This window comes from Bufo gargarizans, chromosome 5, assembly GCF_014858855.1.
Source record: "Bufo gargarizans isolate SCDJY-AF-19 chromosome 5, ASM1485885v1, whole genome shotgun sequence".
NCBI lineage: Eukaryota > Metazoa > Chordata > Amphibia > Anura > Bufonidae > Bufo > Bufo gargarizans.
Window position 1 is genome coordinate 128,695,595 of NC_058084.1, and position 27,511 is coordinate 128,723,105.

General features: G+C 41.7%; 1 protein-coding gene across 1 annotated transcript in view; it reads left to right on the plus strand.

The window, feature by feature from the left end:
• Positions 1–27,511, plus strand: part of CDH2 (cadherin 2) — a 300,671-nt gene that overhangs the window by 236,061 nt on the left and 37,099 nt on the right. The window contains exons 4-8 of the mRNA XM_044294069.1: positions 3,036–3,179; positions 5,133–5,288; positions 7,592–7,736; positions 11,287–11,459; positions 17,717–17,854. Of these exons, the coding sequence (XP_044150004.1) occupies positions 3,036–3,179; positions 5,133–5,288; positions 7,592–7,736; positions 11,287–11,459; positions 17,717–17,854 (756 nt within the window). The remainder of the gene's footprint in view (positions 1–3,035; positions 3,180–5,132; positions 5,289–7,591; positions 7,737–11,286; positions 11,460–17,716; positions 17,855–27,511) is intronic.

Genomic DNA, 27,511 nt, shown 5'->3' on the forward strand with positions numbered 1-27,511 from the left:
CTTTCAATGGTGTTCAAGACGGATTCGCTTTGGCTATGTTAAAGATAATACAAACGGATCCGTTCTGAACGGAGGCAGACGGTTGTATCATCTGAACGGATCCGTCCATGGCGGATCCGCACAAACCGCAAGTGTGAAAGTAGCAGGGGAGCGTATTCCATGCTTGTGCTTTCAATTTGTCCGTCTTCACAACTACTGTACATTCTTATATGAAGACAATTTTTCTTTAATTGTCTTGTTTTCAGTTAACGGGAGAGATGTATCTTCAGTTAATTACTATAGAAATTGTTGTTTTTTATGATCATTAAGTTACGAAAACCCAAGAAAAACAGCCCATAGAGGTGTATTTCAGCTCGCACTCTGAACTCTGGCACTCCCCCCATCCTCATACAAGTTACCTAGCTATTCCCTGGATAGTCACAATATTGATCCCTTTCCTGTGGCCTCCGCACATCAATCTAACCTCCTCTCCCTCACCTCTGCCTCTTAGCATGACACTCTCATCAAGATCTATGTTTTCTTCTGCTCCTGAGAGCGTCCCTCAAGCACTTTTTTCATGAGCTGCTCAAAACACCAGTGAAGGCATACTCTCACCTATAGGGATCAGGACAAGGTGTACAGATGGGCTCATAGCTATCGCATGCTGTATCGCATCAATCTAGCTCGCCTTGCCTTATTTTATCGGGTTATATTTAATTGAACTTCCTTGGATGCAGCCTCAGGAACTGTACAAAATGATGCCGTTTCACAGATGAGATAACACAGTGACTCAGGCTATTAGTTTATAGCACAAATCTCAGTGACGTGGTTTTGACCAACTGCTTTAGTCGGTGGGATTAAAAAAAAAAAAAAAAAACACTGATTAACAAATCGGTCACTAAGTGGCTATTAATCTTGAAAGCTATGAGAAGAAAGCATATGACACAGTGGATGCAAGTAATTTAGTTTTTATAGAAGTTTTCTGATCGATGGGGATCCACTCACCAATCAGCTGTGGCTGCGGCTCTCTGATTAGAGAGACCTCCACTGATCAGATATGAAAGCCTCGTTTACTCACAACCCTCTCATCGTCCCTTCATTAGCTAGAGATCAATCTTTACAGTGCACGCTTGCTGGTTTGGATTTGAGCGGAGTGGGCTCAGGCAGGAACCCGCTCCGCACCGCTAAATCCTGGCATTGGTACAGGGCACAGGCTACTAATGTGCTATCCCAGAATTTAGCCAAGCTTGAGGGGAGCACAAGCAGGAGCGGGCCTGACCCACACTCCAGTACCGCGCTGACATGGCAGCGCTCTACTACAATAATGATTCACAATGGCACCCAGGATTTAATAATACTCAATAGAGTATTATTGATTAGTAAAGTACATTACAAAAATCAGTTTTAGGCATTTTAAAAGAAACTGTTTAAAAACAGACATTTGGTGTATGCGCTTGGCTGAGGAGCCAATGGGGCGAAACTACCAACTGTGGGATTATGACTGAACGCCTCTAAGTCAGAATCCCCCCTAAACGTGACGATACTGCAGTGCCGAGGAGCCCAGGTTGGCCTGGGATAGCCGGCTTCCCCCCTCCCGTGGGGTGGTGGGCTGGCGCGTAGAGCTGCACACCTCTCTCCCGAAGCGCATCGCACGTTCGTTGGGAACCCGGTGCTAAATCATTCGTAGACAACCTGATTCTGTTGTCGCAATAGTAATCCTGCTCCGTACGAGAGGAACCGCAGGTTCAGACATTTGGTGTATGTGCTTGGTGGAGCCAATGGGGCGAAGCTACCATCTGTGGGATTATGACTGAACGCCTCTAAGTCAGAATCCCCCCTAAATCTGCCAGAATTTAGCCAAGCTTGAGGGGAGTACAAGCAGGAGCAGCGATCTGTGCTCTGGCCTGACATGGCAGCGCTGTACTACAATAATGATGCACAATGGCACCCAGGTTTTAATAATACTCAATAGAGTATTATTGATTAGTAAAGTACATTACAAAAATAATTTTTAGGCATTTTAAAAGAAACAGTTTAAAAACAACTCCTTTAATCCATTTCCGGCATATACAGTAGGTTAGAGAACATTCTGGATTTAAACCCCCAGCTATAACTAGTACTTAGTGTAAAATAAAACACTTTGAACAGTTACTAAACCTGCGCCATGACATGACAGATTGTCAGGTATTCATTGCTAGAAGCAAAGGTGCGGGCTAAAAGAAATTTCAAGGTGTGCAGATTGGCAGTGCCGCAAAGCTTTATTCACCTTCCAAGAAGGTGGTTCTCGTGTTCTCGAGTTATTGAGAGTAAATATAGTGTCCATGTGTTATTTTTCTACTGCACATTTTTCTAAGGTACCAAGGATCTAAGGTACAACTATGTGCTTTCACATAATAATACCAATCACGTATACAGGATTTCCGCCTAAATTTATATATGTGAAAATATGATATGATGGAGAGCAATTATTCCTATAAAGTAGTCAAACTCTGCTCCACGAGTCCCTTTCTGCCCAATACCTCGCTACTGCAGGAGGCTGACTACCCGGGCCGTTCTCGAATCAGACATCAGTGAGGTAGATGAGCAGCGCGGCACTGTTATCTGCACGGTGCCACCTAATGTACCAGAGGTAGAATCAGAATGATGCATGTCCCTTATAAGCAGATGTTTTATTGTGCAATGAACATCTTTTATGAGCCCGGGTTTCTATTGCATGCATGCATCAAGCAGTGCGGAGAGCACTGAGCAGAGACTAAACTCGAGATCATTTATTTGGAAAATGGAATCACTATGCACACAAACAGTATCGGAAAATCAATAATGGCCCTTATACGGAACAAGCTGGAGCTTTCTCTTATTTCTCTGATCCATCTATTTCAGCGTAAATATAAATTGGATTAAGCCGTTAACTGGTGATTTTCAAGTACATTTAAACTCCATGAATGGTTACTTTAAAAATTTTAATTTTTGTTAATTTTTTTTTGCCCTTACGTTTTCATCATGCCCTTTCCGGGGAAGCTAAATATTAACTTATGTTTCTTCATTCTCTTTTACAGGGTTCTTTTGAAGTCAAAGAAATTACTTTTCCTCCGCAACATAAGCACAATGGCTTTCTACAACGACAGAAAAGAGACTGGGTTATTCCACCAATTAACGTACCGGAGAACTCAAGGGGATCGTTTCCTCAGGATTTAGTCCGAGTGAGTATTAAAATGAAGAACTTGATTTTCTTTGTTTCCCCAGTAAGCACCAACAACGTGCATTAATAGCGTATAGCGAAATTCCCAGAACGCATCCAGCTTACCAATTCCGGAGCTGTTCCAATAATAGCTAATGACCCTCCATGGATATTTTGTGGGAGGAGGTGTCATGGGTGTAATAATGGGCAAAGGAGAAAATCAAAAAATGATAGTTTCCTATTAATTATGGCCAAGGAACGTGGCTATGAAACATTCCAGTCATTAACCCCAGCTAATCAGCATTCCTTTTTAATTGATCCAGTAAAAATCTTTACAGATACAGTAAATAACATGACATAGAAATGCTCCGTGCGCCACCCCAATTCATTTATTTCCTAGGCAACTGAAATGCAAGGCAAATATGAAAGCAAGCTGTTTTTAGTAGGGAAGATCCGCGTCACAGTAACCGCAGTTTATACCTAGTGATCGCTCACTGCTGTCACTTTTCAACTAGATATATGGAGGGTTTTTTGGTCTTGGTGACCCTGTTACAAAACTGACCCTGAAACCTGTATTATCCAATAATGTCTGTTTCCTGAAAAGGTGAGATCATAAGTGCAAATTCACACACTGCAGATTTGTTTCAGAAATGTCTGTGGCTGTTCTGTGTTACTTATCTTATTTTATTGTTTCTTTTCTTACCCTGTGAGACAACTTGAACTTCTAAAAAACTATACTTTTACCTCCCAAAAATTATTTAAAAAAAGCGCATCTGTCAGCTTCAATCTGCATTTTTCCTTGAAGGGCATCTGTCAGCAGATTTGTACCTATGAACCTCGCTGACCTGTTACATGTGCCCTTGGCAGCCGAAGGCATCTGTGTTGGTCCCATGTTCATATGTGCACGCATTATTGAGAAAAATTATGTTTTAATATATGCAAATGAGCCACGTTGCCATTACACCTAGAGGCTCAGCCTTCTCTAGAACGACAGCTCCCTCTGCAGTTTGATCGACAGAGCCAGGAGTAATCACATTTACACCGCCTGGTCCTGTCAATCAATGTGGAGAGGGCGCAGCAGTTGCAGAGAAAGAAGAGCCTCTAAGTGTAATGGGCACTCCCCTGTTGCTCCTCGGAGCTCATTTGCATATATTCAAACATGATGTTTCTCAGCAATGCGGGCACATATGAACATGGAAACAACACAGATGCCTTTAGCTGCTAAGCGCACATGTAACAGGTCAGCGAGGTTCATAGGTACAAATCTGCTGACACATGCCCTTTAAGGAAAAAATGCAGATTAAAGCACAAAAGTAACCCAAATAATATTCTGAAAGAGCTGCAAAAATGTCACTTGATAGTTATTTTTCATGTATCTCAGATGCAACACATTCACCTTGACACAGGAAACAGGAGGTTTTTTTTAACGGGGAAGGGGGAGTGAAGGGGAAAGGTGATTTGGCGATACAATACAGTACTGTAAAGCCCAGCTTCTTTTTAGGGGCTGATTATGCATTACACTAAGGTAAGTAAGGGACCGTCACCTTTTCCCACTTTACCCCTCGCTGGTACAGTAGAACCACTGTTCACACAATCAGCATTCACACTCTGGTAAAAGAGGGCAGTGGTTTGGCTGTAGGAGATCCCAAAAATAAGTGCTGATTGGCTGTTCTTACTTGTGAAACCGGCATGCTGATTGGCTGGGAAGGTGATTTGGGGATACAATACAGTGTTATAAAGTCCAACTTCTTTGTCAATGAACATTGTACAGCAATTAAATTTTTTTTTTTTTTTTTAAATGCCTCCTTTTGTAATAGCAGCTCCCTTCCGCCAACTGAAGTTAAGAAGTATCACAAACCATGATCTACACGATGCACTGTCAATTCCAGAAATGGGAATTGTTCTTTTGGGAATTTTTTGTCTTTTCTGTTCTTCTGTCTGTGTATTCTCACCAATTTACCTCTTTGATCCATAGATCAGGTCCGATCGTGATAAAAACCTTTCCCTGCGATACAGTGTGACAGGTCCAGGAGCTGACCAACCACCCATTGGCGTGTTCATTATCCATCCCGTTTCTGGACAGCTGTCTGTTACGAAGCCTTTGGATCGGGAACAGATTGCCATGTTCCATGTAAGAATCTCTCTCAATGTGTCGGCTGCAGTATTATTGAAGTTTTGTACTCGATAAAGTACCTAGGTTTGCATGTACAATTAGAATATGAAAGCCTTGTTTACTCACAACCCTCTCATCGTCCCTTCATTAGCTAGAGATCAATCTTTACAGTGCAGGCTTGCTGGTTTGGATTTTTGAGTTCTGACATACAGATATATCACAGTCAAATAAAAAGACATGATGAGACACTCATAAAGATGTGCCATCCAAAAATAGATGCGTTATTATAGCAAACCTTAAAAGGTAAAACTAATGCAAGCATTGGATTGAAGCGCCTATTTTCTGTAATTGTGCCCTAGTTATCCCCCCGCTGCCACCATTAATTATTTAAAGGGGAAAGATAATTCTAAATCATTTGTTTTACGTGTCATATAAACATGACAGACAATTACAGTATGATCGGTCAGTGGAAATCTTCGATATAACGTTTGAGTTAAGTGTCTGGAGCCAAGAAAGAGTTCAAATCTATATGACGTTGGAAAAATGATTTAAGCTGTATTTCCCTTTTAAGAACACTTAAGTAGAGCTCAGAATTCTAAGGCCCGGCAGAGAACATCCTGCTGGAGCTCTCTGCATGATGTTACTGCAATGCCTGCTGGCCCCACTGACAGAGGTTTTTGTCCAGCCGGATGATGGGGGTTGCATCCAGATCCCATTATAGTCAATAGGGCTGGTGGGAATTGCGGTAACATTCAGTTGTGCTGGATGCAGAGAGCTCTAGCAGGCTGTTCCTGCAGAGAACAGCCTGCCGGAGCTCTTTAGGTCTGATATAGATGAATGTTACCACAGGCCACAAATGTGAAGCTTTAAATTGGAGAATGTCATCAGGTCCAATACAAATTCCGAAAAGTAGTGGGTGCAGCAATGCAAATTATTCTGGTTATGCCAAGTTATCCTGCCTTCTCCATAGCATACAGGATAACTATTGGTGAGGAAGTGTCCCATCAATCATGAGAATGCCTGGTGGCCACTTCTCTGTTCATTTTCTATGGAAATGCTAGAAATAACAGAGCACTGTACTCCAGCAGTGCCACAGAGAATGAATAGAGCAGCACGGCGCATTCATTTCAGGAGGTCACGCAGGCTATGGGCCCAAGTTCTCATGCTTTGTGGGGGACCAGCTACTGATCTAATAGGTATCCTCTGTCTTGTAGATAGTGCATAACTTGATATAACCAGAATTTCCCTTTAAGCCAACTTCGATACACCTAACAGCAAAGTCAGCTGAACCTGCCAATTTTGGTGGGTCTGGTTAAGTATTTTTTGTTTATTGGAGCTTGCTGGCTGTCCTTCCCCAATAGTTGATGTTGTGGGAAAGAAGGATCGGGCATGTTGAATTACAAAACGCCAATCCTTTGTTCTCATAGAAGTTTCCCATCTCTCCATTGAAATTGCATAGCCATACAAAGCATGTATGTGTACAGTGGCATTGAGCGAAACGGTCATTTGACCAGCAGCTATTGAAGGTTTATGGCCATCTTCATTCCTCATCAGTACCCGATATAGAAACCATGCAAGGCAGACAGATAATCCAGACAGAAGGCATTCACATTTTCTCACAAATCCCATGTATCAGTGTGCTATTTTATCAGAACACAAAAAATTGTAAAATTATAAAAAGTGGCAAAATTCAGCCGCCGGCAATTGTGTTTTCCCAGAACTCGATCCCCTAGAAAACAATTGCAATTTAACCAAGCCCTTGAAAAAGGAATTTGCTAGTGTCCAAAAGCCTGCGTTAATACCGAGTTCACATTATCCACTTTCTTCCATTGCTTCCAATCATATGTCATTTACTTTAAATTGACACTGGATCTACTATTGATTATATTCTGGAACACCAAGTGTGAAGAATGAAGCTGTGACATCAACCATGGTTCCTTCCTATCTGCGAGAGCTGTCAGTCTCCAGGCACCGTGTATTATATATTGCATACATGGCTCTGCATTCCCTTCCCATTTCTCATATCACTCTCTTGTTTCAGCGCGTTGTTTTCCTTATCATAAAATTCGCTCGTGTAGTGATCATACCGAGCACAAAATGACAATGAAGTAGAATGTAGCTTAAAAGAGAAGATTTGTTGGGAGCATCTATTATCCAGTTCTGTAGTTACTGTGCTTGAATTGACAGCAGATTCACTGATATTTCTAAATAACTCATCTGGGACAGGACATAGCAGTGTATCACTGGGACAACCAAACGCGCAGTGTAATCTTCTGCATCATATTTCTACCAAGAACTGCCATATAAAATTGTTTTTGCAGCTGAGGGCACACGCAGTAGATGTAAATGGAAACCAGGTGGAAAATCCCATCGACATAGTGATCAATGTAATAGATATGAACGACAACAGACCGGAATTTCTGCACCAGATTTGGAATGGGAGCATTTCAGAAGGATCAAAGCCAGGTAAAAATAAAATCTACCAGTATATGTCATTTCACTTTGACTTTACTTTTTTTGTGGTTTGCTTCTTTATTTGTAAAATGTCCACCTCCAGCCTTTTATGTCGGGTGAAAGTCAAGTTCCTTCTGCAAAATAACAATAAAATAAAAAAAGTAAAATGTTATGTTTTGATCGGTGACAGATTAAGGATGGGTTTCTATCTATGTTCACATTCCCATTTTTGCGTTCCATCGTAGGAGCAGAAAACGTTCCATGACAGACACCAACACCGTCCAAAGGTCCCTATTGACTTTTAATGGGGTCTGTCAGTATCCAGCATGGTGTCTGTTTTTTTTACTTGAAAAAAGGGCTACAGGCTATGCTCTTTTTTTGGCAAATTTGTTGAAATCTTCAACACAGGGCACCTATTGGGGTCTCTAATGCACACAAGTGAAAGATAGATAGATATGAGATAGATAATAGATAAGATAGATATGAGATAGATATGAGATAGATATGAGATAGATAGATATGAGATAAGATAGATAGGAGATAGATAGATAGTTAGATAGATACAGTGAGGAACAGAAGTATTTGAACACCCTGCAATTTTGCAAATTCTCCCACTTAGAAATCATGGATGGGTCTGAAATTCACATTGTCGGTGCATTCCTACTCTGAGAGACAGAATAAAAAATTAAAAAATCAGGAAATCACATTGTATGATTTGTAAAGAATTAATTTTATTAATATTTGGTACAGAAGCCTTTGTTTTCAATTACAGAGATCAAACGTTTCCTGTAGTTCTATCTTGACCAGGTAACACTGCAACAGGCATTTTGGCCCACTCCTCCACACAGATCTTCTCTAGATCTCCCAGGTTTCGGGGCTGTCGCTAAGTTGCACAGAGTTTCAGCTCCCTCTAAATATGTTCTATTGGATTTAGGTCTGGAGACTGGATAGGCCACTCCAGAACTTTAAAATGCTTCTTACTGAGCCACTCCTTGGTTAACCTGGCTCTGTGCTTTGGGTCATAGTCATGTTGGAAGACCCAGCCACGACCCATCTTCAATGCTCTGACTGAGGGAAGGAGGTTGTTGTTCAAAATCTCACAATAAATGGCCCCATTCATCCTCTCCTTAATACAGTGCAGTCGCCTGTGTCCCCTTCACAGAAAAGCACCCCCAAAGCATGATGTTACCACCCCCATGCTTCACAGTAGGGATGGTGTTCTTGGGATTCAACTCATCCTTCTTTTTCCTACAAACACAACAAGTGAAGTTTAGACCAAAAAGTTCTACTTTGGTCTCATCCGACCACATGACTTTCTCCCATGCCTACTCTGGATCATCCAGATGGTCATTGGCAAACTTCAAACGGGCCTGGACATGTGATGACTTGAGCAGGGGAACCTTCCGTGCAATGCATGATTTGAAACCATGACGGCGTAGTGTTCTACCGACAGTGACCTTTGAAACTGTGGTCCCAGCTCTCTTCATGTCATTGACCAGCTCCTCTCTTGTAGTTCTAGGCTGATTCCTCACTTTTCTTATCATCAGTGATACCCCACGAGGTGAGATCTTGCACTGACAGTCATCTTTAGCCTCTTCCATTTTCTAACAATTGCTCCAACAGTTGATCTATTTTCACCAAGCTGCTTGGCAATTGCCCCGCAGCCCTTTCCAGCCTTGTGGAGGTCCACAATTTTGTCTCTTGTCTCTTTTGACAGCTCTTTGGTCTTGACCATGGTAGTAGTTGGGGTCTGACTGACTGTGGGTGGACAGGGGTCTTTAAAGAGCTCAGAAAGGTGCTACTAAGTTAGATTAATGAGTGGAGTAGAGGTGGACTTTTTAAAGGCACAGTAACAGGTCTTTGAGAGCCAGAATTCTTGCTGTTTCTCAGGTTTTCAAATACTTATGTTCAGCAATGCAAGACAGATAAATTATTTAAAAATCATACAATGTGATTTCCTGAATGTTTTAATTTTTTATTCTGTCTCTCAGAGTGGGAATGCACCTACAATGTGAATTCAGACCCCTCCATGATTTCTAAGTAGGAGAACTTGCAAAATCGCAGGGTGTTCAAATACTTCTGTTCCTCACTGTATGAGATAAATAGATATATAATAGATAGATAGATAATAGATAGATAGATTATAGATAGATAGATAGATATCCAAAAAGCAAATTATGAGGCAGCACTCCAATATCAGTGAAGAGTGTTAGACCTGTTTATTTCCCCAGTTTGCGACTGGGGAAATAAATGGGTCTAACACCCATCACTGATTTTGGAGTGCTGCCTCATCATTTCCTTTTGGATATTGTCTGTGGATTTTTGCCTTAAGTTCTGGAGCGATTGCACCCGACTTCAAATTGACTGTGCTGCTGTTATTTTATTTTTTTAGATAGATTGAAAATAGATAGATAGATCACTGCTCGAGAAAAGTCCCAGTAAGAGGACTGAAACGTCGCTCTGGTGAATAAAGAACAATACTTTTGAACCACATCCCTTGGAATGCCCTGGAATTGCTTTATTTTAGATAGATATCTGCCGGACAAAAAAAGTTGCATGTGGCATTTTTGGGCCGGCCGAAGGTTGGCATGCACGCTGGACTACAGTGTCAGAGTTCACAATGCAGATGTGAACCCGGCCTGAGTCCCCATTGTGAATGGACTGACAGTCCACATGCTCGATCACCGTCCCATTTATTTCTGTGGTACTGCCGCAGATACCTGAAAGTTGAACTCGGCAGCATCAAGATCAGTGTGTATGCAAGTAAAACACAGGCACAAGTGTCATGTTTGGTTTAGATTAGATTTTTTTTTAGGGTCTATAATTTTCATTTAGAAGGATTTAATGAACCGGAATTATCAACTATGACAATATCACAATTCCTCCTCTGACACACCTCGGTGTGTTGGCAGGTGATAAGATTAAGTGTCACTTGCTAATTATACTGTAATCTTCAGGAATAATGTCACACTTCCCTAGTTTTCATGTGAGACATAAATGAGGAATTGTAAAAATAACAGGTTAACCTTAGTACGGAACAAGTGTTTTCAAGGTAATATGAATTCTAGTCTCCTAGATGGTAAATATGCCTAGCTGGGCAATGACAGTGACAAACTTCTGACTTCATATCACTGTAAGAAATGTTGTCATTTAAAGGGGTTGTCCAGGATTAAATAAAACACTGCTTTCTTTATATTTATATTTTATATGCTTATATAGCGCTACTATATTCTGCAGCACTTTACAGACATTAGCATCCAACTGTCCCCAATGGGGCTCGCAAACTAAGGGCCCTATAAGTATGTCTTTGGAGTGTGGGAGGAAACCGGAGTACCCGGAGGAAACCCAAAGCAGAACATACAAACTCCATGCAGAGGTTGTCCTTGTTGTCCATGTTTTTCTAATCCACGACAATAGGTAGCCCTTAATTGGCAGCCATATTTATAGTCAGCTTATTAGTTACCATACTTGATAGAAAACTGCTCGATAACTTTTACTTTATTTTATTGTTTTATAAATCTGTCTACAATGATTGTTTTTTTACTCCAAATCTTATTCTTAGGATCCTACGTTATGACTCTCACTGCTATTGATAGAGATGACGCTAGACAACCGAATGGCATGCTACGATACCAAATCCTCTCCCAGACTCCAGATACCCCTTCCTCAAACATGTTCACCATCAACAATGAGACAGGAGATATTATCACTTTGGCAGCAGGACTTGATCGGGAGGTAAAAAAGGTTTTTATGCATTATATGTATTCTGATGGAGGTTGAAGCGTTGAACAGAAGTCTTCAAAATCTCTCCACTATAGTACACAGCACACTTTATATCATTGACCCCAGTAAGTGGGGTCAATGATTTAAGAGCCCCCTATTCTCCTGATGGTTCAGTTGGTGATTGTCCTAGGCATGGCACCCCCACTTTTTTTTTTACAGATATATATATGTCATCCTAAGGCGAGAGACAAAAAGAAAAAAAAAATAGAAAAAAGCAAGAGACTAAAGAGAAAAATGTGAATCCAGGTGATCCGAATCAAATCATTCAAAGAAATCAGCCAAATAGAATCTGAATCAAATTTTGAGCCATCCTTTCATCTCTACTTGTTTGTCAGACAGATTGTTGCCAACACAGATGACCCTGAATTTGAAATATATTACTGCAGATTTTAAAGAAAAGCATATGTGACAATTTTAGCCTCTTGCACTGATAAGTCAAGACTCCTTTCTTGGGGTTGTTGGTATCTGAACTAAATAAATAGATTAATATGTTTGTAGCTTTTAAAATGTTCAGAATATTTAACCCAGCAAGTCTCGCTCAACCCATGGAGGCTAGACCATCCATGGCAGAACTCCATGATTCAGCCTCTGATTTTCTGCTGCATATCTTCTAATATCCACAACACATTTTCCTATGGAAAATCTTTCCCGTTGGACATTTTGCAACATTTCTGACCATGAACCATCCCTACACTTACTTTCACACTAGCGCTATTCTTTTTCGGTATTGAGTTCCATCATAGGGCTCAATACCGGAAAAAACACTTCAGTTTTATCCTAATGCATTCTGAATGGAGAGCATTCCGTTCAGTATGCATCAGGATGTCTTCAGTTCAGTCACTCTTACGGTATTTGGCTGGAGAAAATACCGCAGCCTGCTGCGGTATTTTCTCCGTTCAAAATTCCGGAACACTTGCCGGATCCAGCATTATTTTCCATTGAAATGCACTAAAGTTTTCTGGCAAAACGGATCCGGTTTTCCGGTCTGCCCATGCGCAGAAGTTTAAAAATGCAAAGAAAAATAAATACAGGATCCGTTTTTCCGGATGACACCAGAGAGACGGATCCGGCGTTTCAATGCATTTGTTAGATGGATCCGCATCCGTATCCGTCTACAAATGCTATCCGTTTGCACACAGATTTCCGGATACCAGCGACGGAACTGCCTGCCGGATCTTCACAGCACAAGTGTGAAAGTACCCTTATAATGAATATGATTTGTCAATAATACAGTAGAGTGGATCATACATGAATAAAGTGTCATCAACGTTTTGGCATTGAGTAATATCCTACATGTTTCAATGTAGTATTGAAACTGTAAAATTTATCATTTTTAAAGGGAAATTGTCAACAGAAAATGACCTATTGTTAAAATCACGTTTTTATGTTAAACATATTTTTTGAATTTTTAGTGATGTTTTTAATTTTTCATGTCACTCTCTCTCTCTCTCTCTATATATATACAGGGGCGGACACAGACAGCAGAGGGCCCCTATGCAAAGAATGTGCCTGGGCCCCCCCTCCCAAGCCAAATTCGCAACCTAACCTATTCCGTCCTAACATTACTTCATTACTTAGAGCAATACAAAACATACAGGGTAAGGCTACTTTCACACCTGCGACACTACGCTCCAGCCACCTGATCCGGCTGAAAATGCAAGGAATCGGCCAGACACAAACCGCAGCATGCTGTCCCGCTGATTCTCTGCATTTTTGCCAGATTGTGGGTGTATCTCTGCCGTACCCCATTTTAGTCAATAGGGCCGGCGGGCATTCTGTCTGCATCCAGCAGTACTGGATCCAGTGAATTCCATCAGGCTGTTCTCTACTGGAACAGCCTGCCAGAATCACTAAGGCAGATGTGAAAGTAGCCTGATACAGGTCCACATACCTCGTACATCCAGTGACGTCTCCTTTGATGTAGATATTCTCTGTCCTCATCTCCTTTCAAACTAGACCGCCATGATGATTTTTTAGCCATCTCTTCTCTCTGCAGAGTTTAAAAGACAGAGATCTTAGTTTCCTATTTTTCCATCATCCTCCCACCTTCTGAACACCCCATCCTGCCACCCCCAATACTGTGCCTGCTGTGCTCCCTATACAGGTTACACACAGATAGTTCCCCTTCAATAATTATTGGCACACAGTGTCCTAAAAAATAACTGTGCCCAGGAAACAGTGTCCCTGACACTAATAGTGTAAACATAATGTTCCCCAAAAATAATTGTGTTAAGCTGATATCGTGCCAGGGTGCCCCCCACAGTAATACTGCTCCCCAAAGTCCCACCAATAGAAATAATTATCTACCAGACAGCAAATATTAATAATAGTGCCCCTACAGTAATAATTTCCCCTCTGTGTCCCAGAAGTAATAATACTTCCATAGTACTCATACTAGTATTCAAGTTCCTCATAGTCCCTCAACTGTAATAAAGCCCACCATAATGCCCCCGGTAGTAATAATTCTCTTTATAATGTGTTACAGCAAAAATAAAAGTGCCCTGTTGTGTGGCAGTATAAAAAATACCTCATCTTAGTGCCCCCTGTAGAGCCAATGTCCCCATAGTACCCTCATAATGTGTGCCAATGCCCCTTACTGTGTGCCCAAAAAACCTTTTAGTGCCCCCAGTTGAGACAAGGTCCCCATAGTGCCATATAATTTGCGCCAGTATAAAATATTCCTATATCGTGCCCCAATAGTGTGCCTCCCCTTATCCCCATGGTGCCTGACAATGTGCCAGAATAAAATGCCCCCATAATGTGTGCCAGTATAATTTCACTATATAATGACCCCAATAGTGCTCCTCTCCTCCCTTCTCCATAGTGCCCCACATGTGTGCCAGTATATAAGATAGGGTCCCCAGTAGATTCCCCCATAGTGCTCCCCCTTCTCCATAGTGCCCCCCATGTGTGCTAGTATATAAGATAGGGCCCCCAAAGTGTTCCTCCCCTCCATTGTGCCCCCCATGTCTGCCAGTTTAAGATAGTGCCCCGGAAGATGGGCCCATAATGCTCCTTTCCCCCCTTCTCCATAGTGCCCCCCATGTGTGCCAGTATATAAGATAGGGTCCCCATAGTGCTCCTCACTCTCCATAGTGCCCCCCCATGTGTTCCAGTATATAATATAGGGCCCCCATATTGCTCCCCCCCTCCATAGTGCCCCCCCCTCCATAGTGCCCCCCATGTGTGCCAGTATACAAGATAGGGCTCCCCATAGTGCTCCTCCCCCTCCATAGTGCCCCCTATGTCTGCCAGTATATAAAACAGTTATTTTGCATATTACAGTATATAAAATATGTCACTTGCTCAGATAGGCCCCCATATCTGTTGCTCAGGACCCCACCTATCAGATGCCCATTCACACCCCCATATCATTTGCTCAGACCCCCCTATATGCCAGTTGCCCAGGACACTCCCCCATATCAGTTACTCAGGAGGAACCCCCCCCATATCAGTTGTTTATTTATTCAGCCCCCCCATCTGTCAGTTGCCCAGGTCACCCCCCATATCAGTTACTAAGGAGGATCCCCCCCAATATCAGTTGTTTATTTATTCAGCCCCTCCCCATATGTCAGTTGCTCAGCCCCCCCAATATCAGTTATTTATTTATTCAGCCCCCCCATATGTCAGTTGCTCAGCGCCCCCCAATATCATTTATTTATTCAGCCCCCCATATGTCAGTTGCTCAGCCCCCCCAATATCAGTTATTTATTTATTCCCCCCCATATGTCAGAAGTTGCTCAGCCCCCCCATATGCTCATTCAGACCCCCCCCCCCTTGCTCAGTCTGACCCCCAGAGTCAGGCACCCCCATATGCTTATTTCAGGCCCCCCCTGATGTGACAGACCACAGGGCCCCATGATATCAGACCTCAGATCAGACTAAAATAAATAATAAAAACTTACCTCTCCTGCTCTCCCTGTCCTGTCTCCAACAGCCCACGCTGCACAGGTCATAGTGCACGCTGTACGCAGTCAGGCTGGAGGAGATGCAGGAGTAAGTAAGCAAGCGCCGATCTCTTGCATACTAGTGAGCGCTTCTGGATGCGCTTACTAGTATGATACTAGTGAGCGTTTACAAAAGCGCTCACTAGTATGAATGGGCCCCCTCACACGCCGGGCCCCTGTGCAGCTGAACCTGCTGCACCAGCGATATGTCCGCCCCTGTATATATATATATATATATATATATATATATATACACAATGGGAAAAAAGCCAGCAGCACACCATGAATTTCAAAGGAAAAGCGTGAGGTTCAATCAGCTGCTTCCTGACACTGGTTGAATAAACCTCACATTTTTCCTTTGAAATTCATGGTGTGCTGCTGGCTTTTTTCCCATTGTACCTAATTGGACCGCGGTGCTGGTTCACACTGGCCTGATTTTGCACCCGACTAAGAAAGTGTGCTGCATCTTCATCTTCCCAAGTTTATATATATGTATATATGTATATATATATATATATATATATATATGCAATTTTCACACTGGCCACTAGGTCTGATAATATGTCATGATTTCCAGCTCTGTACAAGTTCAGCCGCTATTATCATTATCACCGCAGACAGAATTACAATGACAAGTAACACTTCTTTATAGATAACAAATAATTCACGATAGATGATATCACAGGCCACACACAGTTCATGCCTAGAAAACTCTCCCATAGAAGTCAATGTCAGTGTCCCTTGGGTCTAGGATTTATTTAGCTGCTGTCAACATATTTTAATCCTAGTGACCATTGCGAAAGTTACAGGAGTACGGTATATACATTTTTTTGTGACATGGAAAATGAAAAAGAACTCACCAAAAGTTCTAATCATTTTTGTGTTTTACTTAAAAACTTGATTTAAACAGTTGGTCATTTTCTGATGACACACTCCCTTTAAGGACCTCAGTTTCTTGTCACTGAATGTTTTCTTGTCCAAGTCCTGCTCACACAGACACTGGTTTAGCTGGTATGGGCTTCCATAAACTGTAAGAGACCCTGAGCTGTGAGCAGGACTAGGTCTAGACGATGTTCAGTCTGTTTCCATTCACTGACAGTATTAAAACTCAATAAATTACCAACCTTTTTTTAAATAGAAAAATTAGAGGGAATAGCCTAAGAAAGGTGGATATATGATAAGTGCATGATCTGTATGGGTTCAACCACTGGGAACCTTATTATCATGAGAGCGGAGTCCCTGTGTCCCCCTTTGGCACTTTCATGGGACTGCTGAGTATAGCTGGATGCTGTCCTCAGCAGTCCCAGTGAATAGATTGTGGATGCCCACCACTTCTGCATTCTCATAGGGGACTTGTGGGTTCTTGTGATTAGTGAGGATACCAGCAGTTTGACCACCAGCGACCACACTTCCCCTTTCCTGTGGATCGGAGATAAAAGCTGTTCTCGGGCCAACCCCTTTAAGATTGATTGACAAATCCCATACTGTATGAATCAAAAAAGTGCATTTATGTATAAAAGGTATGGAGTTAAAAGGTCACAAAACCCCACTTTTGTGGCTTTTAAATGCGGGGGCGTGACAACGGCGGGTTGTGCACTGGGCCATCGGCCTCAGCACATTCATCATTATTTATGCCGTAAATAGCGATTGACGTCTACGCCAGCTAGGAGGTGGCATGTCCTTTATAATGAGGCTTGCGCTTCGTCATGCATTGCGTGCCTCCTCCGCCAGCGCTGGCCCTCTCAAGATTGACGCAGCACGCGGCGGTCTTGATAAATCAGGACCTGTGTGTGTATATTGCCGTGCACTTATTTAGAATGCCTTTTGCATTCTTTCTCTCTCTTTTTCTCCTCCTCTAGTACTGGCAGAATAGCAGCCATGACTTCAAGGTGATACCACCAGTAATGATTGTGTAATTGAATCGAAAAATAACAAGCCTTCGGGGCTCTCAGGTCCTCTCTTCAGCAGCATGATTACCACTTTATATTTGGTCGAAAGCCGAATTGTTTCAGTAGAATTTATTCCGCCACATATTTTTCGCAAGGTTATAGCTGCGTTATATACATTCTCCATAAAAGCAGAAAGCCTAGCAGGTATCATCATGGCAGCACAGCGATGAAACATGTTAAGGCAGCTGGTATTGCTGGCATTAACCGTCATTACTCAGCACGTTAATGATACACAGTTTAAGTAGTATTGCGATGCTCTTTTAAAATGCCGACAAGATTAACACAATTACTGATGCTATTTTATGTCTTGTAGAAAGTGCAACGATATACATTAATAATTCAAGCCACAGACATGGAAGGAAACCCGACATATGGTCTCTCGAACACAGCAACTGCTGTCATTTCTGTGACAGATGTCAATGACAACCCTCCAGAGTTCACCTCGATGACTGTAAGTATAGATTGGAAGTACACGAGAAATACAGATAGGAGGCAAACGGTACTGGTTTATCTGGTATACACTAAGGAGGGAATTTATCATGTGGGGAAGTTAACTTTTGCAGTCAGTAATTCTTGAGTCTGCATTGGCGTCATTTATTTATCAAATGTAGCCTGTAAATTTGGCTCATCTTTAAAGGGCATCTGTCAGCAGTTCTGTACCTATGACACTGACTGACCTGTTACATGTGCACTTGGCAGCTGAAGGCGTCTGTGTTGGTCCCATGTTCATATGTACCGCATTGATGAGAAAAATGATGTTTTATTATATGCAAATGAGCCTCTAGGAGCAACAGGGGCGTTGCCGTTACACCTACAGGCTCTGCTCTCTCTGCAACTGCTGCGTCCTCTGCACTTTAATTGACAGGGGCATTCAGTGAAAACGTCATGATACCTTCCCACCTTCTTTTCAAACTGGAGTGAAAAAATTGAAAAATTGGCAACATTTTGCACAAAAAAAGCCCAATCAGTCTGACCTTTTGAAGCTTTTGGGCTTCATGAATTCCCTCCTAAGGGTACAGCGCCGCGTGTCGTAACCAGCAGCGCTGCGGTTCAGTGCAACCCAGCACTACGAGCCACAGCGGGGTCTATACTTAAAGTAATTAGGACCGCACTGTTTAGTTGGTCTATTTTGTTAATGGTTTTGTGGTTTTATGGGTGCTACACGGTCCTTAACAATATAGACGCGCTAAGCAATGTGGTCCTAATTAGTTTCATTAGAGCCCCACTACTCGTATATACTGTATGTCTCTTCTTATGCTTGTTACATACATGTCAGGATAAAAAGGTTATATGTCTGCAAAAAGAAGCATATTGTGTGCTATTTAGTCATACATAGTTTTTGGAATCTGAATTATTTAAAGGAATATTGCTCATAAATTTCTTATCTTATGGTTCAGAAACCTAGGCTATATATATACTATGAATCGGGGCACTACTTGTAGTGTATACAATATATATGGTATCTGTTTTTAACTATAGGCATAGTCAACAATTCTGTTTAATACAGTGTCAGAAAGCTTCTACATTAAAGGATTATTCCGTTTACAACAAGTTTTTGCCTGGAAAAGATATTGACCAAATAGGGATTAACCATTAGATTGGTTTGACTTTGTTGGCTATTATTCAACAGAACAGGGGTCCATGTCTCCTGTTTGAATGGAGCAGTGATTAAACATGCACGCTACCGCTCCATTCAAATTCTACGGCACTGCCAGAGGTAGCTGAGCACTGTGCATGTCTCCGGCAGTGCCATAGAGATGAATGGAGTGGCAGTGCACATGCTCAGCTGCCGCTCCATTCATATGGCAGGACACAGGTTCCAGTGACCAGACACAGACCATCCAGTGGATAGAGGATAACTTGTTCTCACAGGAATACCCCTTTACATTGTACATTTATAAGAAGGAGTTAGGGGTAGACATATTTAACTGTATGAGTATACAATTGCATGCTTTTGTTGCATATTCTAGGCAAGACATTTCAAAGTTCACTACCATGCCCAAACATGTAGTGAACCTAGTCACGATGCCAATCATTGCCAAACACAGACAACTAATATGGCCAGCTCCTACTTGTGGTGTCACCCAGAGATCCTAAAGTCCTGAATTTCTGTCCACCTGGAACACAAACTGCCGACATGTCTTTGCAACATGAAAGTGCTGCATTTTCATGCAGCTGCCACTAGGGAGAGCTCAGTGCAAAGAGACTATTACAGCAACTTTATGAATTCCTATGTACTGAGCTCCCCCTAGTGGAGACTGCAAGCAGCCAAATTTGTTATATATTATGCGACTGGAAGCAGTGGATTATGGGGAAGATTTATCGGTGTACTTGTGCCTATTGCCTGGTGTGAATATAACTGAGAAATAGGCTATTCAGAATGAGAGCCTATTTATAAGGGGGTGAGGTCAAGGGCGACTTTTTTTATATATATATTTTTTTTATTAAAGGGATTCTGTCACCTTGTTTTAGGTTATAGAGATGCGGACATGCACGGCTTCCTATAGGGCTGTGTCCTTTTATTTAGTTAAAAAAAATATTTTAGAGATATGTAAATGAGTCCTGTAAGGTGTCCAAGGGGCTGTACTAACCTTCCTGGTGCCGAGCTCGCGCACCGCGAAATTACGGCAATCTAACTGTGAAGAAAGGAGGAGATTCGGAGGACATAGGCGGTGCTGAGCTCCTTAACAGGGGGGTGTGGCTGGGCACCAGGAAGGTTCGTACAGCCCCTTGGGCACCTTGCAAGGCTCATTTACATATCTCTAAAATCATGTCCGCAGCTCTATAACCGAAAACGAGGTGACAGAATCCCTTTAAAGTTTATTCCACTCAGTTAAAAAATGTAAATTTGTCAGAAATCTGGGGCATTTCTTTTTGCAATTTGCATTGTCTGGGAGTGTTTGACACTGGCAAACCGGGTGGGGCATGGGGCCCACACTAAATTTTACCAGAGGACCCGATGAAATTTGTGTACATTCTTGGTTAGAATACACTTCTTCATAACAAACACATAGCATGAAATCAGTACCCTAAATAGCGCATTGAAAGATATGCTTGGAGTATTACCGGGACTAGGTGATAAAAGCTAAGTACCTTGGTTTGCAGTGTCTGGTCAAGAGGATAAGTGCATTTACACTGAGGAATGTGGGTTATGATATGGTGCAGTTGACATCTTACATGAACCTAATGGTTTGCTGATCATTATACACAGCTCTCGCAGATACAGACATGAGATGCTTCTGATGTGCCCTCGTTCCTAGACAGTGATGTCTTTTTTGAGTCCTATAGAAAACTTCAATCGACCCACATCCAGTCACTGAGGTTATAAGAATTCTGAATTTTTCATTGAATTCAAATCCTGTCTCTGAAGCAGCATTAAGTGAACGCCCACATTCACAGATCTTTTGGTATTTCCTTATTTTTTAATTATTGAAGAATAAAAAGCAGTAAAGCTGGTTTCCTTAACGCTTCTTGTAGAGAGGAACCTGTGAATTTTTTGGAGTTGTAACATCACATCTAACTTTGGAAGATATCTGAAACATAACATTTTTCTTCATTAGGACAGAGAATTACTTGTGAAAAGAACATACAGTCATATATGCTTCACACAGGTGGAAGGGGGAGTCATTCCACCATGTCCTACTTTATTTTTCAGTAAAATATTGGATGTCTCCTTGGATAGCATACTGATTCATCTTTGGGCTGGATAGGAACTAGGTTGACCATTGTGTCAAGAAATTTGCCACATCTAGCATTTGTAATTATTTTCTATTGCAGTCTATAGTTCTTGTTGCACTGGTAGTAAAGGAAAATTAAACTGGTACCTAGAGCAGTCTGATTCCTAACATACACTTTAGATGAAAATGTGATGGAACTGACAGAATACAAAGAGATTATTTACATTAACTGTATAGATTCCTATGCGCAGAGCTCCCCCTAGTGGTGGCTGTTTTGTAATCTATTATGTGAAGGGAAGCAGTGGTTTAGAGCTGTATGCGTGATAGAAAACCTGTCCAGCAAACAGCGCTCCCATTGTCAGACTTAGTGCTAGTGATCTGGTCTGTTGAACTTGCTGTTCGACAACCCTATAATTATAGAGGCCTATATAGCATATAGCAGACTAGCCACTCTGATAAGGGTGATCCCACTCAGGAACCTAACTTGTTAATCCTGGATGGTCTTTGGGGATGGTATGGAATCCTATTTTTCATTCACCAGGTAGCTGCTGGCACATGAAAAGGACAGCTCAAGTATTCGTACTAGCCAGGGACAAAATCAGAACAGTAAAACGTCAAAGACAAAACAATATCCAATAGTAATAACAGAAACAAGCTAAGTCAGAAGCAAGAGAGACAGAGGTACAGAGACACAAAGGCAGGAGAAGGATCAATAAACAGTCCAAGGTCAAACACAGCAGCAAGCAAGGAGAAGGCAAAGAGTAAACAATCCGGGTCAACAACACAAGAATACTCATTATATGTCCAGTGTAAGCTGTCACACATAGGAGTCAAGTTTAGGGCTGAAACGATTACTCGATTGAATCGAGTAATTTGACACAAAAAAAAAAAAAAAACGCGCTGCACTGGATCCTGACACGTAAGCGTGCACTATGACCTGACGCTGTGTGACGTGAGGACAACAGTGCCGTTCGGGGAGAAGGAGATGAAGGAGCTGTGGAGTGATGCCCCTACAGGAGAGGTAAGTATTTTATTTCACTGGTGTAGGGACATGGCTAGGAGGGGGAGATGGTGGCACTGGGGGGAAGCTGGTGGCACTGAGGGGGAGGCTGATGGCACTGAGGGGGAAGCTGATGGCACTGAGGGGGAGCCTGATGGCACTAGGTGGGAGCCTGATGGCACCAGGGGGGAGCCCGATGGCACTGGGGAGCCAGCTGATGGCATGGGGGGGGGGCTGATGAGTTTTTTAAAGAAAATCTTTTTTTGAATTAGTTTTTGTTATTAGTACTCTGTTAATCGTTGGAATAATTGATAGAAGACTGGATTACAAAAATAGTCGATACCTGCAGCCCTAGTCAAGTTGATACCTGCAGCCCTAGTCAAGTTGAAAATACAATAACTGGTAATAAGCTGTCTCACAGCAGGGTTTAAGTAGAGCACAGATCTCTACTAACTGACTGTCGAGCGAAGCTCATTTCTGCCTCACTGCTCCAGAACAGGTAAGCCCCTCTGCTACCTCTTGCCTGGCTTCTGGAGCAGAGATTGTTACATAAAGTATTCTTAACCTACCATTTTCAACAGGACTAGGACTTTTCACTGTCCTGTACTGTAGTCCATATGCTTCCATATTGTACAAAGCCGCAAACATGTTTTAGTATTTAAAGCAAGGACATTTGCATGAATCTTTTGTCTATTCCTTGATGAGACGAAAGTTTGTTATCACACGTTCAAATAAAGTACGTATCTACAAGGAAATATCTGCTTGGTTCTGAGTGGATTATTGCAAAAGTTATCAACTTCACCCCAAAAGAGGTTGACTCTCTTGCCAAGGGTTAAGAGGAACAAACAGTAAAGTACATATACAGACGTGGACAAAATTGTTGGTACCCTTTGGTCAATGAAAGAAAAAGTCACAATGGTCACAGAAATAACTTTAATCTGACAAAAGTAATAATAAATTAAAATTCTATAAATGTTAACCAATGAAAGTCAGACATTGTTTTTCAACCATGCTTCAACAGAATTATGTAAAAAAATAAACTCATGAAACAGGCATGGACAAAAATGATGGTACCCCTAGAAAACACAGAACATAATGTGACCAAAGGGACATGTTAATTCAAGGTGTGTCCACTAATTAGCATCACAGGTGTCTACAACCTTGTAATCAGCCATTGGGCCTATATATATGGCTCCAGGTAATCACTGTGTTGTTTGGTGATATGGTGTGTACCACACTCGACATGGACCAGAGGAAGCAAAGGAAAGAGCTGTCTCAAGAGATCAGAAAGAAAATTATAGACAAGCATGTTAAAGGTAAAGGCTATAAGACCATCTCCAAGCAACTAGATGTTCCTGTGAGTACAGTTGCACATATTATTCATAAGTTTAAGATCCATGGGACTGTAGCCAACCTCCCTGGACGTGGCCGCAGGAGGAAAATTGATGACAAATCTAAGAGACGGATAATCCGAATGGTAACAAAAGAGCCTAGAAAGACTTCTAAAGAGATTCAAGGTGAACTTCATGCTCAAGGAACATCAGTGTCAGATCGCACCATCCGTCGTTGTTTGAGCCAAAGTGGACTACATGGGAGACGACCAAGGAGGACACCATTGTTGAAAACGAATCATAAAAAAGCAAGACTGGAATATGCCAAACTACATGTTGACAAGCCACAAAGCTTCTGGGAGAATGTCCTGTGGACAGATGAGACAAAAATCGAAGTTTTTGCCAAGGCACATCAGCTGTATGTTCACAGACGAAAAAATGAAGCATATCAAGAAAAGAACACTGTCCCTACTGTGAAACATGGAGGAGGCTCTGTTATGTTCTGGGGCTGCTTTGCTGCGTCTGGCACAGGGTGTCTTGAATCTGTGCAGGGTACAATGAAATCTCAAGACTATCAAGGAATTCTAGAGAGAAATGTACTAGCCAGTGTCAGAAAGCTTGGTCTCAGTCGCAGGTCATGGGTCTTGCAACAGGACAATGACCCAAAACACACCGCTAAAAACACCCAAGAATGGCTAAGAGGAAAAAATTGGACTATTCTAAAGTGGCCTTCTATGAGCCCTGACCTCAATCCTATTGAGCATCTTTGGAAGGAGCTGAAACATGCAGTCTGGAAAAGGCACCCTTCAAACCGGACACAACTGGAGCAGTTTGCTCATGAGGAGTGGGCCAAAATACCTGCTGAGAGGTGCAGATGTCTCATTGACAGTTACAGGAAGCGTTTGATTGCAGTGATTGCCTCAAAAGGTTGCGCAACAAAATATTAAGTTAGGGGTACCATCATTTTTGTCCATGCCTGTTTCATGAGTTTATTTTTTTACATAATTCTGTTGAAGCATGGTTGAAAAACAATGTCTGACTTTCATTGGTTAACATTTATAGAATTTTAATTTATTATTACTTTTGTCAGATTAAAGTTATTTCTGTGACCATTGTGACTTTTTCTTTCATTGACCAAAGGGTACCAACAATTTTGTCCACGTCTGTATATTGATTGCAACCTTCACATTACAAAATGTGAAGTTTCTCTTGTTCAAAAGTTTTCAGTCTTGCAATACAGACAGGCGTAATGTTAGTTGCTCTGTCCCTGAAGATCAGTTCTGAAGGAAAACTTTGGCAAGAAAGTGCAATTGAAAGATCTTTAAGACATTGTTTCTAAAATTTCGTGGCCCGTAGGTATCATAGGCTTCAAAACAGGCATTGCCTCCTTTACTTTTTCCTATGATCAGCAGCCATTAGTAAGTTGCAGCATGCTGTGTTTGCTGGCAACAGTGACAGTAATAGCCCTTCCTAAAAGACGACACCATAGAGCTTTATTCAATTGGTAGTGCAGTCTTTCCTAGTCATTGTGAAGTATGAGTGATCTATAAAACTTTCTCTAATGTCACATATACCTGTCTGACCTCTGCCACTCTGGTGCTACACATGAGAAGAAAATGAAAGCTTTATATGATGGAATTGGGTAGGAATTACATAAATAGAATGGTTTCTCACTTAGCCTAGAACTTTCTACACAAAACCTTCAGGTACATGACCGTATCTCATTTCCATAGATAGTGCATCAATCCTTGGATAGTGGTCAATATGTCTTTACATATAGCTTATTAAATTGTCGTTCTTTTTATAGCATGTTGGAATGAAATATGCTGAAATGCCATAAAGGTGACGCACACAGGTATTTTATCTTTTATTTATAATGAAATCTCCCACTCCCTACTTGATAAGCTTTGGCCATAAAGAGGATTTGTAAAATAAGGAGAAAGAACCACTTCAAGATTTGGCTATAAACCTTTGATTGTGAAATAAACCTACACGACTCCTTAGATCTAAAGTCATTGTCCTGAGCTTCTTGCAATCTTAATGCTATAAACTAGAAAAACAAAATTTTAAGCAGAGTCTAAAACACCATTTAATCGATAAATAGATATAAAACTTTACAAACATAATCCATGATTCCTATTATACTGATGTTAGTCCAGAAACTGAGGTCATACTGGATATCCTGGATATGTCCTTTTAAAGGGAACTTTAGTACAATCTGCAGGCTACATGTTAGGAGCAGGAGGAGTTGAGCAGATTGAGATATACACTCACCTAAAGAATTATTAGGAACACCTGTTCTATTTCTCATTAATGCGATTATCTAGTCAACCAATCACATGGCAGTTGCTTCAATGCATGTAGGGTTGTGGTCCTGGTCAAGACAATCTCCTGAACTCCAAACTGAATGTCAGAATGGGAAAGAAAGGTGGGCTACAACAGCAGAAGACCCCACCGGGTACCACTCATCTTCACTACAAATAGGAAAAAGAGGCTACAATTTGCACGAGCTCACCAAAATTGGACTGTTGAAGACTGGAAAAATGTTGCCTGGTCTGATGAGTCTCTATTTCTGTTGAGACATTCAAATGGTAGAGTCCGAATTTGAATGAGAACATGTATCCATCATGCCTTGTTACCCCTTAGTGCCAATTGGCCATCGTTTAAATGCCACGGGCTACCTTAGCATTGTTTCTGACCATGTCCATCCCTTCATGACCACCATGTACCCATGATGGCTACTTCTGGCCTGATAATGCACCATGTCACAAAGCTCCAATCATTTCAAATTGGTTTCTTGAACATGACAATGAGTTCACTGTACTAAAATGGCCCCCACAGTCACCAGATCTCAACCCAATAGAGCATCTTTGGGATGTGGTGGAACGGGAGCTTCGTGCCCTGGATGTGCATCCCTCAAATCTCCATCAACTGCAAGATGCTATCCTATCAATATGGGCCAACATTTCTAAAGAATGCTATCAGCACCTTGTTGAATCAATGCCACATAGAATTAAGGCAGTTCTGAAGGCAAAAGGGGGTCCAACACCGTATTAGTATGGTGTTCCTAATAATTCTTTAGGTGAGTGTAGATTTGCAGGAAAAGGGTCATGAAAACTTGTAATTTATGCATTTAAAGAGGGTTTTCAAAGAGTTTTTACTGAAGACCTATCCTCTGGATGTCTGATTGATGGGGGTCCGACACTTGGGACCCCTGATGTTCAGCTGTTTGAGAAGGCAGCAGCGCTCACCGTAGCGGCTTTGCCTTCTCCAGCTTTTCAAAGGCCATGTGACATCACGCTCATCGTTCAAATGGCCTAGGTGCAACTCAGCCCTATTGTAGTGAATGGGGCTGAGCTGCGATACCAATCTCAGCCACTATACAATGTATGGCGCTGTGCTTGGTGTGCATAGAGAAGACCGCAGTGCTATCGCCAGCCCCAGTGCTTTCTCTAACAGCTGTTCGACAGGGATCCTGGGTGTCAAACCTCCACCAATCAGATACTGATGACCTAGGGGGTGTCCAGAGGATAGGTCATCTGTAAAGAATCTCGGAACACCCCTTCCCTGTAAGCTGTCATTCATTGAGTAGGACCACCCACATGACTCCTATGCATAAAAAGAGCAGAGGTTTAGATGCATCAATTGCAAGTTTTCCTGAATCTTTTCCTGCAAAACTATATATCAATCGGCTCAGCTCTTCCTGCTCTCACAATGGTGCCTGCAGCTTGTACTGTATTTCCTGGTGACAGGTTCCCTTTAACATTAAATGAACAGATATTTTTAGAGTTTGAATAAGCAATGTTATGTGCTATATTCATTCATTGGTATTTTATAAGGGTTGTAATTTGGTATTTTTATCTATATCTTATGATTATTATTAGTGTGGTCTTATCTTTAATTTGATTTAGAACCAAAGGTGAATTTGCCTAGGGAAATTCTTTAGCATGTATTGATTGCAGAATGAAACTCACTTTTATCAAAGACAGCCCCGTTCACTTGTGAATCTCATTTGCAACAGAAACCTATTGAATCATATTTGGACGGTGGCTCCTCCAGATGACATTACGGCGAATTGAATTAGAAGCTAGCTTCAGAAT